The sequence below is a fragment of the Pseudonaja textilis genome, chromosome 1 (genome assembly GCF_049901715.1).
Source record: "Pseudonaja textilis isolate UNSWEBS1 chromosome 1, rPseTex1.2, whole genome shotgun sequence".
NCBI lineage: Eukaryota > Metazoa > Chordata > Lepidosauria > Squamata > Elapidae > Pseudonaja > Pseudonaja textilis.
Genome location: NC_141990.1, coordinates 265,824,589 through 265,838,652, shown reverse-complemented (window position 1 = coordinate 265,838,652; position 14,064 = coordinate 265,824,589). Strand labels below are relative to the sequence as shown.

Below are 14,064 nucleotides of genomic sequence, written 5' to 3'. Positions count from 1 at the left end.
CTGATTCCAGAAGGTTTAATGTTCACATGGCAAGAACAGAAACATAGAATTGACTCAATTGAGAAAGCGTAATTATTTTATACAGAATTTTTTGGAGGGAAAGAGGAAGAGGCAGAAAAAGAGATCTCACTAACTGAATTCCAAGAGGACTGCCAAATGGCAATTGAAAAAGAAGAAGGTGCAGTAGGTGGAAATGTGGAAGCCAAAGAACAACGTGAACTAAGATCTACGAGAGCTGCTGAACTTAACTACAAAATATAACCATGGAAGAGAAAAAACTGATTACAATTAATATAAATGGACTTAACTCAGCCGTTAAAAGAAGGAAAACCTTTCATGAATTAGAGAAATTAAAATTTGATATAATTTGTCTACAAGAAGTACATATTAAAAAACAATATGAACAATTGTTGATATAGCCAAAATTAGGGAAAATATTCACTTCCTTGACACAATGTAAGAAAAGAGGAGTGGTTTTATATATTAAAGAGACCATCTCAGCGAAATTGATTTATACTGATGACGACAGAAGAATATTAATGGTGGAAATAATAGACAACAATACGAAAACACTCCTTATTGCAATCTATGCCCCGAATGACAATCAAGAAGAATTCTACAAAAAATTACATATGAAAATAATTGGACTATGCTAATATAGTTATGATGGGAGATTTTAATGGAATTGTAGACAATAAATTGGACTATACAGCATAGAAAACAATAAAGCAAAACAGAAAGACTCTCCCTAAACCTTTTTTTTAAAATGGTAGATGAAATAAACTTAAAAGATACATGGAGAGAAAGAAATGCTAAAACTAAACAATACACCTTCTATTCAAATAGACACTTATCATGGTCCAGAATAGATATGATATGGATGTCAACAGAATTAATAACTAATATTCAAGAAATAAATATTGAAACAAGTACTTGGGCAGATCACAATCCAATGACAATTAAATGGAAAGGACAAAAAAGAAGATCTAGATGGATGTTAAATAATACTATTTTAAAGGAAAAAGACTTCACACAGTGGATGGAGAAAGAATTGGTTTTTTTCTTTAGAGAAAACAAAAAAGAAGATACATCAATTCAGAATGTATGGGATACAATGAAGGCATATGTTAGAGGCTTGATAATAGACTATACAAAAGGAATACTATGAAAAGATTAGCCTCTAAGGCCTTAGAGGATGAGTATAAAAGACTTGAAAAAGAGCTACAGAAAATGCCACAGAAAAAGGACATCAAGCTAAAAATGGATATAGTTAAACATAAAATGGGTCAAATAGAAAAAGAAGAATTAGCACAGAAAATTAGAGGTGCTAAACAGAACTACTTTGAAGACAGAAACAAACCAGGTAGAAGGTTAGCATACAAATTGAGAAAGGAGAAAGAATCAAGAAAAATATTAATAGATGACCAAGGCCAAGTTTGCTATGGTAGTAAAGAGAAGAAGGAAATCATTTGAGACTTCTGTGGGAAATTATATATGCAAAAGAATATTGATGAGGAAAGAGTTAAACAGTACTTACAGAATGCTAATTTACTTCAGATACCTAAAGAAACTGAAACAATGTTAGAAAGCAACATAACGATGATGGAGTTAACTGAAGCACTCAAGAAGCAAAATAATGGAAAGGCACCAGGCCCAGATGGACTTCCGGCAGAATTTTACAAAACATTACAAGAATCGCTGAATCTTCCATTGCTAGAAGTTATGAATGAAGTTATGTTAAAGAAGAAGATACCTAAATCATGGTCAGAAGCCTATATTACACTTATTCCAAAAGAGGAGGCCGATCCATTACAAATTAAGAACTATAGACCTATTTCTCTACTAAATGCAGATTATAAAATCTTTGCTTCAATATTGGCAGAAAGACTTAAAAAATATCTAAATAATTGTATTCATCCTGATCAAAATGGATTTCTGCCAAAGAGACAAATTAAAGACAATATGAGGGTAATCTTGGATACTTTGGAATACTACGAGGCACATCCTGAAAAACAAATGGCTATGATATTTCTAGATGCACAAAAGGCATTTGATAATGTGAATTGGCGATTCATGTTATTACTGTTGGAACAGATGGGCTTTGCTAGAAAATTTATTCAAGCAATAGAAGCTATATACTATAAATAAACGGCAAAGGTAATGATAGAGGGAGAACTGACAGACTCTATCAATATAAGAAAAGGAACAAGACAAGGATGCCCACTATTACCTTTGTTGTTTGTGTTAACTTTGGAAGTGCTAAATAGAAATATTAGAGATGAAAATATAAAAGGAATGAAAATCAAAAAGGAAAAATTTAAGCTGCAGGCATTTGCAGATGATCTGGTTTTCATCTTAGAAGACCCTCTAGAAACAGCATCAAAATGGATAGAAAAGATAAAGACATATGGAAAGGTGGTTGGTTTGAAAATAAATAAAGATAAGACAAAGATCTTGACAAAGAATATGCTATTAAGACAAAAGGAAGAACTGGCAGACATTGAAAATTCAGGTCACGAATAAGATCAAGTACTTGGGGATATATTTGACAGCAAGATATAGTACATTAAAAGAGAATAATTATATCAAACTTAAACAGCAGATAGCGCTAGATCTGGCGAAATGGGTTATTAATAGGGAGAATATCAACAATCAAGATGAATATATTACCCAGAATTTTATATTTGTTTCAAAGAATTCCAATTCGGCTTGGAAAAGACTACTTTGAAGATTTAAATAAAATTGTGTTGAAATATATATGGCAAGGTAAGAAAGCGAGAATAAAGTTAAAACTTTTGCAAGATACTAGAAAAAGAGGAGGATTTGGTTTGCCTAATTGGGAGTTGTATTACCAAGCTACAAATCTGATGTGGGTTAAGGAATGGATAACATTAAGAAATACTAGATTGTTGACATTAGAAGGACATGACCTGTTGTTGGGGTGGCATGCTTTTTTATGGTATAAAGGAACTAAAACACAGGGGTACTTTAGAAGACATTATATACGGGAGTCTCTGTGGTTAAACTGGGAGAAGATTAAAAGACAATGTTATTAGAAAATTCCAGTCTGGTTATCGACTATTGAAGCATTTTCTTATTTTATAATATACAAAAAGGAACAAATAGTTAGATATGGTGAAATATTGAATGAAAAGGGTGAACTCAAATCTATACAAAAACTAGAGGAACAAGGTATAAAGATGAATTGGTTTTCATATGCTCAAATACATTCAAGGTATGATAGAGATTCTAAAATGGAAGGTTTCTATGATAAATTGACTGATTTAGATAAGATTTTGACAGGTACTGATGAAAAGGTGATTAAAAAACTGTAGGGATATTTATTAGAAATTAAATTAGAAGAAGAACAAGTTAAAGAAACTACGATTGCTTGGGGAAGAATTTTGGATATGGGATCGATTTAGAGAAATGGCAAAAATTGTGGTCTCAAAATTATAAAATGACAATGTCAACAGCATATAAAGAAAAGTTGTATAAGATGTTTTACAGGTGGCATTTCCCCCGACAAGAATAGCAAGAATGTTCAAGAATAAATCTGAAAAATGTTGGAAATGTCATCAGACACCTGGCTCATATTACCATATGTGGTAGACTTGCACGGATGCTAAAAAATACTGGACTAAAAACCACATGTGGTTGGAAAAAATGACAAAAAAACATATAGACTTGATATTTTTATTGGGAATTTTACCTGAAATATATAGTAAAGACTTGAAATACCTGATTGTAAATGTATTAACAGCGGCTAGGATTGTATTTGCTAAAAACTGGAAAAATGAGAAAATACCATCACAGGAGGAAATAATTAAGAAAATATTGGAAGGTGCTGAAATGAGTAGATTGACATTTGAAATTAGAGAACAAGAGGATAAACAATTTTATAAAATTTGGGATCTTTTCTATCAATGGTTAGACAACAAAATACAGTAATGAAATATGTAGACTTTTAAAAAATAATAAATATATAAAGATGTACTTCTTTCTTATTATATCTACAAAATGATTTTAGGATAGATTTGGGATGATAATATGAACTGTTATAAATTAAGTAAATTATGATTATCTTGTAAAACATGAATGAATAAAAGTATAGTCAAATGATTGATTAATAATGATACTAAGGTATTTAATTTTTGATTGAAAATATGAGATTATATGCAATGTAATTGTAATTGAAGACTATGAAATGGAAGCACAAAACAATTTGTAAACCAACCGGCACACTGTATGTACACATATGGAAGATAGCTCAATGTTTTTATGTTTTGTTTGTTTGTTTGTTTTTACCCCCCCCCCCCAATTTTTTTTAAAAAGAAGCTTTTAATGAACTATGTGACTTAATTGTGAGGCTTAAGGGATGCCCACAACCATGGCATAAACATACCCAACCCCTTTGCAAAATGAAGATGTTGTAACTCTCCTCATTTAAGCACTGGATGGGGTGCTTGGGTATCCTATTAGCAAATTGTAGGTTTAAAGACACAAGGATAACATAACTCATTCATTGGCTATGAAAGAATCATTAGCAAAATGGGACTTATGCTTGGCTTTCTAAATATTCAATAATAATATAGGACAGAGAAAAAAATACAACTGTCTCTTCCCTGACACTACAAGAAGTACAACTAGCGTTTCCCTTTTTAAGTTACTTTGTATTTTATGTACGATGTTAAAACCTAATAAAGATATTTTATTTAAAAAGAAGCCAACATTACCTCAGCAGGGATAGAATCAAACTCCTCCAAGCAACTGAGGATGACATTGTCCCCATCATTTTTATCTGCAGCACCAGATTCCTTGATACATTTAATGAGCTGCCTGATCTCGCTGTAGTTCTGCTGCTTCACCAGCTGCCTAGCCACTTTATTGTATATAGTGGCAACATCCAGCTGGAAGTCCTAAGAAGGTGGACAAAATAAGTATTACTTAGAGAGAAACTTGATGTACTGTACGTAGAAATAAGCTAGTTGATGTTTCGATCATTAAAAGGGACATACAAATAAAATCTGAAAGAATGATTGGGTTAACTTTTCTATACTGTATTTACGAAAGACACCTGTTAAAGGTTTTGAAGGGTTTTCTGAGAAGGGTTTGAAGGGTTTTTCTGAGGAGAAAAATGAAAAGAAATCAGGTTCTAGGACTTATTGGAAGGGATTAAAAATCAAGTTAAAAGTAAAGAGAAGAAATATAAAATTGGTTTATTTGCTCAATATTAAAATAGATATGTGACTATCCCTGGTAACTCTTAATGGACTTTTGCTGATCAGGAATGAATGATGGGGTTTTAAGATATTGTTTATAGTTAAGAAATGAGATATGAGAGCTTTTATTGTATTTTAAGAGAATGTGATAGGTTACACTTGTGATGAAGGGGGAAATTACTTCTTTACATATTTCTTTTTTTTCCATTTTCTATTTTTTTCATCTCATTTTCTGCACTTTGTAATTTTTCTTTTTAACTCATACATATTTTTGTAGTTTGTATTGGTTTCTATCTTTTCAACTGTAATATTTAATAAAAGTATTATTAAAATGTAAATATCTAAAATTACATAAAAATAATCTGAAATAATGTCAAATGTTAGATATAAAGCTTCTTCATTCAATATACCTGCAATATTCTAAATGCAATCCCAAATCCTTCTTCAATGTTTTTGCCTTCCAACATGACCTGAGGAAAAATTGCAGCAGCAGAAAAGAGGAAAAAAAAAAAAGGAAAAATTGAGTAACATACAAGTGAATGAAAGTCATCTGGAGCTTTGAGGAAAGCTGCTGTGATAACAATTTGTTCTATTTTTTCCTGGATTTCAGTCATCAAATTGCCATGTTAAGACTACAATGAAATACTGTTTCTCTGAGTCACTGTTCTTTCAAATTAAAATTCATAATGAAAATGATATGTGACTTTGGGTTAACTTCAATAAACAATCTACATGATTTTGGTGTAGAGTTCACCAATCTCTGTTCAATATTCCATTTCAATATGTAAAACCATACTAATAAATTTAAGTGGTACTCCATACCTTGCAAGCCACCTCAATCTTCATTTGATTGTTTCCAAACAGGGTAGACACAGGTAAATTACCTACAGGTAAAGATCCTGACTTTTCACAACGATGGAGGAATTTTGTTACTTCCATCTGAAGCTCAACTGTACTGATGTGCCTAATTTAGGGAATATATGTTTCAGTGCATATTCTAATAAATAAATGCAGATAATTATTAAAATAACATCCAAAGGAGAAATTTTAGATGAAATTCAAAGCATGAATTAGAAACCCTCATTAAAGTTAGTCATTCAGGTAAGTCTGTCTGCTCTTATAGAAAAGTCCTGAATTATATCTTATTATATCATTACTAATTAGTTTAATAACAAATTGTTGACTTATAAAAACGTTGCCCAACTTTTGTTAATACCTTGATACATCGGGAGCAGACATTTTCTTGCGAAAAGAGCATGCAACCTTTTTTCTTCCTGAACTCCTAGAAACTTCTTGAAGGTAAACTTTAAGATGATCCTTGACCTTTAAGAGCCATTTTTGCCTTTCTTTCAGCTCAGTGTAAGATTTTGCCTTCTCTGTGAAAAATCTAATACAGGTCATAGCAGCACGGACTTGATCCTGGAAAACAGATAGGCTTCTGAACACAAATGAAGCTTTCAAATTATACTATCTGGTCAGTTGAGATAACATTTGAGCTTTATTTAAAAAAAACAGATTCTGCACTGATTTTGAGTTTGGGGATCTACTGCTTAACATATTTTGCTATACAGTAGAATCTGAACCTGCTCAGAAAATGTATATTAGATACTTCATGCAACCCCCTATCTCCATTGCAACTACTGAGAAAGAGGTAAATGATGCCCAGAACTCTTTGTAACTCATTCATCCATCATTGTTTATCTTTTCGTCCTTTTCAAAAAATCTGTTTGAAGGGGAAAAATTCTAGAAGACGCCCAAAGGGAAATCTCATTTGACTTTTATCATTTCAAATTCAAAGACTCCTCAAATGTAGAGGAATAGGCATATATGAAAAATCTAATGCAGAAATCCACCATTCATAATATCTTCTCCACACATTAAATATTTCCAAGGCCATGAGACTACTTAACCTTTAAAATTTTCTTCTGCAGTTTTTTCCAACCTGAGTTAACAGGTTTTATTTTTTTTAAACTGGGAACAGCTTTGAAAAATTCTTCCAAATAAACAAAAGTATATATCCTAAAAAAAGTAATATAAAATCCCCATTTTCTACAAAACAAGCTGTTGTGAAGTTGGTTAGGCTGAGGTAGAGAGAGACTGGCTCAAAGACACCTAATGCTCTCATGCCCCAAAGTGATCTACTGTTAAACTTACGGTCTCTTAGTTGCTAGGCCAGCAACTTAACTACTATAACAAGCTGGCTAAGTACCATGTTTTTTGCGTAAAGTTCTCAGTAAATTCTGCAATGTTTATGTCATAGGAAGAAATTTCAACTCTTACCTTCATAAACTGTTGCAGTTCATACAAAATATGGTAGTAATTCTTTTTCTGCAAGTGTTTGCAGGCTGCAATGAGATAGACGCCCCAGCTCTCTAGTCCTGGATCTATGGTTTCCAGCAAGTTTTCCAACATGTGAAGTTTTCCACTTTTATAACTTGGGATAAAGATGCCTTCAATAAATACATCTGGTGGACTTTCCTTAAACAGTAAAAAAAAAAGATCAAACTATTAAATCAACTGGTACCAATGAAGATTTGGGCAAACAAAAGTTTGATTAAAATGCACATTTTTTGTTATTTTTATTTCTTTTCAGTTTTCTTATCATTTAGGTTGTTGATTTAACAAGGGATATTTGAATTGTTTAATGATAACTGTAACTGAAATTTTCAAGAAGTAATTTGATTGATCATAAATTCAATAAGTGAATAAATGAGTGAATAAACAGTTGATGGACTTGCCGCCTTCTCTCCCATTCCTCCATGGAATATTCTCCAAGAAAACTGCAAGGGTTAACAAAAACAAGTTTATAACCGATAGAATATACGAAGTTATGAAACATGTTTTGGTCAACTTAAAGGCATGGACTTTACTTTCTAAGTCCTTAATCGGATTCCAATAGAATGCAGTTTCCCTACCTTATTTAACAAATGCAGCAGAGCTTCCCGCATACAGTCATGCCTCATATAAAAACTAATGATTGCTAGATTAGTGCCATAATTGTGCAAATAGAAAAGGCATTCTTGATAATAGCTGTTGTGTTGCATCTTCCCCTCTGGTGTCATCTCTAGAGAGAGGCTTCGTGTCCTCAGCATTGCTTCCAGTTCTTTCAGAGTGGCAAAATAGTCATCATCCTGCTATTAAGGGAGAGAATCAGAAGTCACAGGATGAATTCAGAATGTTTATCAACAAAACATTCAAAAGCATTTTTCTCCTTGTGGAAAATGGCCCAAGTACCCCACAACCACTGAAACTAAACTGAAACTGTTTGTGAAGCAGAGCAGAAACTTCATGAGGAAAAAAGGGGGGAAGTCATTTCCTCATTCCCAAATCTTCCTGAATGGGAAATTTCTAGTTCTCTTAGGCAGGAAATCTGTCACATTTTGACAAAACAGCAGGTTTTAGTAATGAACCATATCTTGTTTAATGTTCAAGTTCACATTTTTACTGCAATTAACAACTGATCAGTCTGCTATACAGCTGATTAAAACAAGACAATATTTTAATCACAGCTTTCTTCAAATAGTCCATAGAAACACACACAAACACAAGTCATTGTCCTGTCTTTTATCCCTAACAACCCAGTGAAAACTAGGTTATTCAAATGCTGCCCCTAACCCGCCATCAGGATTATAGCCTTACCACAGAAAGAATGGGTTTTACTGTGGTTTCGAGATACTGAACCACTTCCTGAACCAGACGGGAACCCAGATTAAGCTGATTCAAATCAAGAGGTGATTTTAAGCATCGACTGAATTTCTCTCTGGCAGCAGTTAGGTTCCCCGCTTTAAGGCAAGCCATCCCCCATGCATGCCATGCTCCACCGGGGTCCAGACCAGTCTTCGTAGAAACCTAAAAACCACAGAGAATTAAGATTTTTTTAAAATGTCATTCTTACTATAGTTAAGTTTTTTTTTTTTACATGGACACCAAGACAACTAAAACAGCATTTTATAAGTACTGTTCACATGTATCAGAAGTTTAGATAATTATAGATACAACAAAAGCCTACTGGCTATCATTAGAGGCACTGTTTTCCTAATAAAGATTAGAAATATACACTTTTCACTAAAAAGAAGAAAATTACAGAGAATTTCTGTTCATAAGATTTTCTTATCAAAGAAGCATTTGTTTACTGAAACTCAGATGGCAGAATACCTTTTTCAATACCTTAAAAAATGAGTAACTTTTTAAAATAACATTAGGACTAAGTCACAGTTTATAGGAAAAGGACTGTAGCTTGGAGTCTGAGCAGACAGTAAAATCCCAAGTTCCACTTTTAGCATGTTAAGGTAGAGGTAGAAGAGGGTTCTGCAACAAGCTCCAAATATTTCTGATAATTAGTAAAGAAAATACAAATTAGTTTAACCACTCGTACGATGAGAAATACAATTAATCATGACTGTCTATATCATGACAGTCTTTCCCCACCTTTGCTAAACCAGGCAGAGCCTGGGCCACCATGTGATGCAAGTTTAACATCCCTGGTCTACATCATTAAAAGTGGATATCTTCTCTGGTCAGAATTAAAAGAACACCAGATTGGGAAAGATTAGCTTAGAAAGTTGACTGGATGGCAACATTTTCAGCTACTCAATTAAGTGAGTATAAATGATTATAAAGGAAACTGATTAATAAATTATATCTGAATAGGAATAGTATGGAATAAAAACTAAAATCTTGAGGAGGTATCAAATAATTTACATTTTAAAATACATAGCTCGCCCTTAGCAGCTAAAGTGCTCTCTAATGCACATTACATTTTATATTGGGACAATAAATGTATTAAAGAACTTACAGATCCAATCATTCAAAATAATATTTGATCAGATAATTATATTTGATTAATCTATTTGTAATAATAATTAGTTTTTCTTAATCTAGAACCAAAACCAAAAAAGATTTCTAAGGCTGAAAACCTAACTCAAAATCCTTGATAGGAAAGAGAATGAAGATAAAATTATTTTCCATAGAGATGCTTTTCCACTAAAGACAGAAGTGTGTTAAGGAATCCATAGGCTATACTTCACAATTACATCATTCTTATAGTGTTACCTCTACAGACAGTTGGTAGTATTCTGCTTGCAAAAGTTGATTTCTTAGCCTACTAACTGCTGCAGGCTCTAATATCTGATCCAGAGATGGAACATGACGATAAGCAGCAGCTACTAAAATATTCAACACATCCACCTTGCTGAGGTAACTGATGGGGGAAGAAAAAAAGTGAAACAAATGGAATGCATTTTATTCATTTTACTCAGTTTTGTTCTTGAAAGCTTCAGTTGTATTTTAATTTCAAGAGGAAACTTGCAACTCAGATGAGGCAAAACCACAGGGATCATACTATTTTTGTTTTCTTTTCAGGCTGTCTCCTGAAAACAGCTCAGAATTTGTCCAGAATAGCACACAATTTTATTCTTGTGAGAAAAAATTCCAGCTGCAACATTTTCTTTCATATTGAGGCAACATTTTCTTAAGTTTGAGGCAATAAGGCATTATGATTTCTTGAGGCATTAAGAATTCTTCTTAAGACTAAATATAATAGGGTCCATCTTACTTAGCTGCATAGATGGTTCAGCTCTGTATCTGTTTAACATAAATGTGTGCTAAGATCAAAAGTCCGGGATAGTTAATAGCAACTAAATTGGCTGAAAGCAAGAAAATCAGTGTATTGTTTGTTCAAAAGTTTGCACAAATATATTCTGTCATGTGGTAAGGCAGGTTTGGACAATTTTAAAATACGTAAGTCATAAATTCTGCACATAACCCCCAAAATAAAATAAACAGCACAAAACATACAAAGGCATTATTTTGGTTTGTGATTTATTTGGCAAAACTCTACAAGAAGATTAATTAGAAACAAATCATTACAGTGGAAAGGTTTTTCAGGAGGCCTATGGACCTCTTACCTGTCACAAAGAGCTAATTCCTGGCTCCTCCCAGCTTTTACAAACATCATTTTGGCACTGAAAAGCAACTGTTTCATGATGTCTATAAGGAGACCAGCATCCACTTCAGGGTTTGCCAGGCTTCGAGACAATTTGCAGCAATAGTCTACCAACTGCTGACCACAGGCAATGCTGTCAGAATGCAGTTTGAAAATGGCAATACACAAAGATGCACTAGGAGCCTGAATATTAGAAAAGGAAAAGAAATAAAAGAAAAAAAAGAACGAAAGAGTGACACCTCTGTTGGTGCATGAGGCCAAAAGAGCTCCATATAAATTAGGTGGAACAAGTCATGAGACAAAGCCCAACATAGTTACAGAATATTCTCTACTTTAAAAGCTAAGGAAGCAATACTTCTTCTCTCTAGTTTCAGATGGATGGGTCTCTTTGTCTATCGTCTATCATCCATCCATCCAGTTTATTCCCACTTCAATTCAAAAGGGACTTTAAGATAGTTTACAAAAATTAAAACATAACAAACCAAAAATCAACAATATCTAACTATTCTGCAATATAATAATCTAGAGACCTGGCAAATTTATTGTCCACTCCTTTAAAGTTACTGTTTCAGCAATTTTCTAAAACCTCAGTAATGTCTCTTGGTCTTTTCTGCCTATCCTAAGACACCACAGGGTCTCTTTAGGAAAACGTACTTACCTGTTCATAAAAGAATTCACTGCGCACCATTTTATTGTCTTCTTCCATCAAAGAAAGCTGCCATTCAAATTCTGCTGGCTTTGGTATTTGTACCACTGCAGAGTAATCTGAGCATTCATTATCAGAAGATACAACTGCTATGAACAACAACAAAACACTTTTAAGATGAGTTCAGGTTAAGAAACCATATTCCACAAATAGCTCAGCAATTTGGGGGAAGAATACATCTTGATAGGAAAGTAACTTGGCATATGGTCTTTCTTTCCTTAAACATTATACTTTTATATTTTTCACCCATTGCAATGAGCATTTTTTTCTTATTGCATATTTCCCAAAACTTCCCCAATCCCCCTACATACTCTGCCTTTAAAAATATCTGACTTGTATTTTTTTATGTTATTCCTGGAATAACAATAAAACATCATAAAATATGATGGCTAAATTCCTAGCAGTTTTTTTTTTACTTTGTTCCTGACTTTACTGATTATGACAAAAATGCTATCCATTGCTATTTCTCTTGAGTTTATACTGATGATATTTTCTTGCACTGTTTTGTTTCTGGCAGCCTTGAAACTTTTGCAAAATTATAGCATTTATTTGGTTAGTGTCTCTTTATAAAAAGTATTTTTAGAATAAGGGATTTTTAACCAAGTATAAAGAATCACGGCTCAGCTTTCTGATCTTAAAATATTTTTAGGAGGCAGCTAGTTTAATTAATGTTTTCATCCATTTTATTAGTCCTTCAGCAACACAGACTAGAAGGTTTACAATTCTACTACAGTTGAGTTGTTGATTCCTTGTTTAAGACTCAACAAGGTTTTCCTTGCATCTTTTTGTTGTTGTTGTTGTTGTTACCCATAGGCATAGGCAAGTACCAGAGAGAGATGTAGCATTATGAACATGACCTATTATGTGTCCTCACCTTCTTGATTCTGTTCCTCTTCATTGGAACTATTAAAAAGAAAAGAAAGATGCTTCACATCCATTCTAATAAGGTTGAAAACTTTATAAAATTTGAATACCGCAGTTAGTAGCTAATGAAATTAAACCACATGTTTTTCTTATAAACTGGTTCCTTCACTAAAGAAAAGTCCTGGAAATGAAGACTATATAAAGCCTATGAACACAGCAGGTCTCCTGGAAGCATCACAGCAATTGTTTGAAGATTATCCTCTAGCTGTATGCAGAATCACTAGAGCAGTGATCCCCAACCTCCGGGCCATGGCCCATTACTATACCACAGTCCGCTCAGAACTGGGCTGCACAAGTGGCAGAAGAACATGCGCAGGTACTCACACACGTGAAACTCCAGTTACGCGCAAATGGAGCTTCCCTTCTCCCCCCCCCACGCTAATTCGGCAAGGTTGGGGACTGATGCACTAGAGAAACCAAATATGTGTACCTCTTTTAATTGTTTGCATTGTCCTACTAATAGTGGAAGGGGAAATACCTACACGTTTGTTCACAATAATCAATGAATTAATTTCATACTATAATTCAATTTGCCTCAAGCTGAAGAATGACTGTGAAGATGTTTAAGAGCAGATATGCACTTCCATGGTGTTATTTTACAAAGGAGAGGGGAGAGTACTAGTACTAGAGTACTACTATTATAATATTGTCAGCATTGTTTTAGAAATTGATCTTGTTAATATGTCGTTTTATGTCCACTCAGATTGTCTCAGAAAAGGCAAGATAAGATTTGTAAATACATAAATGTAGGTTGGAGAAAAAGAGATCTCTTTTCATGATTCTAACATTCTATCAGTGGCCTCCTAAAAAAAGCCTCTAACATGTTCATTCTTCTTCTTTGCCAGGCTCTTAAACAATGTCCATTTTATTCGTGAACTATCAGAACCAACATTCACAAACCAAAAAGAAAAAGAAAAATGTGAAGAGATATGTTCCTGCACAAAATGTAGCCATTAAAAAACTAACGAAGGAAGCTAATTTTTATAGACAACAATTATACATATACATACACACACACACACACACACATATATATTCGTAGATTTACACGGGTATATTTTGTTATTGACCCAGGATGTCAAAACAATAGAACTCAGAAGGTCATTACACAGCCCATTATCCAGGTCTTTACAACACAGGAGGCTGATAGACACACAGCCAATACCTCAGCCACACATGTTCTTACGAAAAAGCCAATCAATCCGCAAACATCAACTCCATCAACCAATCAAGAAATGACAACACAGCCAACCTCCCCACCAGTATTT

At 33.5% G+C, this 14,064-nt stretch overlaps 1 protein-coding gene across 2 annotated transcripts in view; it reads right to left on the bottom strand.

Annotated features, from left to right (window-relative positions):
• Window positions 1-14,064, bottom strand: part of ZFYVE26 (zinc finger FYVE-type containing 26) — a 50,677-nt gene that overhangs the window by 6,012 nt on the left and 30,601 nt on the right. For both annotated transcript variants that reach the window (XM_026708514.2, XM_087921687.1), the window contains 11 exons: window positions 12,747-12,775; window positions 11,825-11,961; window positions 11,129-11,349; window positions 10,275-10,422; window positions 8,862-9,071; window positions 8,138-8,356; window positions 7,503-7,700; window positions 6,439-6,641; window positions 6,045-6,186; window positions 5,633-5,692; window positions 4,737-4,919 (listed from right to left, as the gene is read on the bottom strand). In XM_026708514.2, coding sequence (XP_026564299.2) covers window positions 4,737-4,919; window positions 5,633-5,692; window positions 6,045-6,186; window positions 6,439-6,641; window positions 7,503-7,700; window positions 8,138-8,356; window positions 8,862-9,071; window positions 10,275-10,422; window positions 11,129-11,349; window positions 11,825-11,961; window positions 12,747-12,775 — 1,750 coding nt within the window. The remainder of the gene's footprint in view (window positions 1-4,736; window positions 4,920-5,632; window positions 5,693-6,044; window positions 6,187-6,438; window positions 6,642-7,502; window positions 7,701-8,137; window positions 8,357-8,861; window positions 9,072-10,274; window positions 10,423-11,128; window positions 11,350-11,824; window positions 11,962-12,746; window positions 12,776-14,064) is intronic.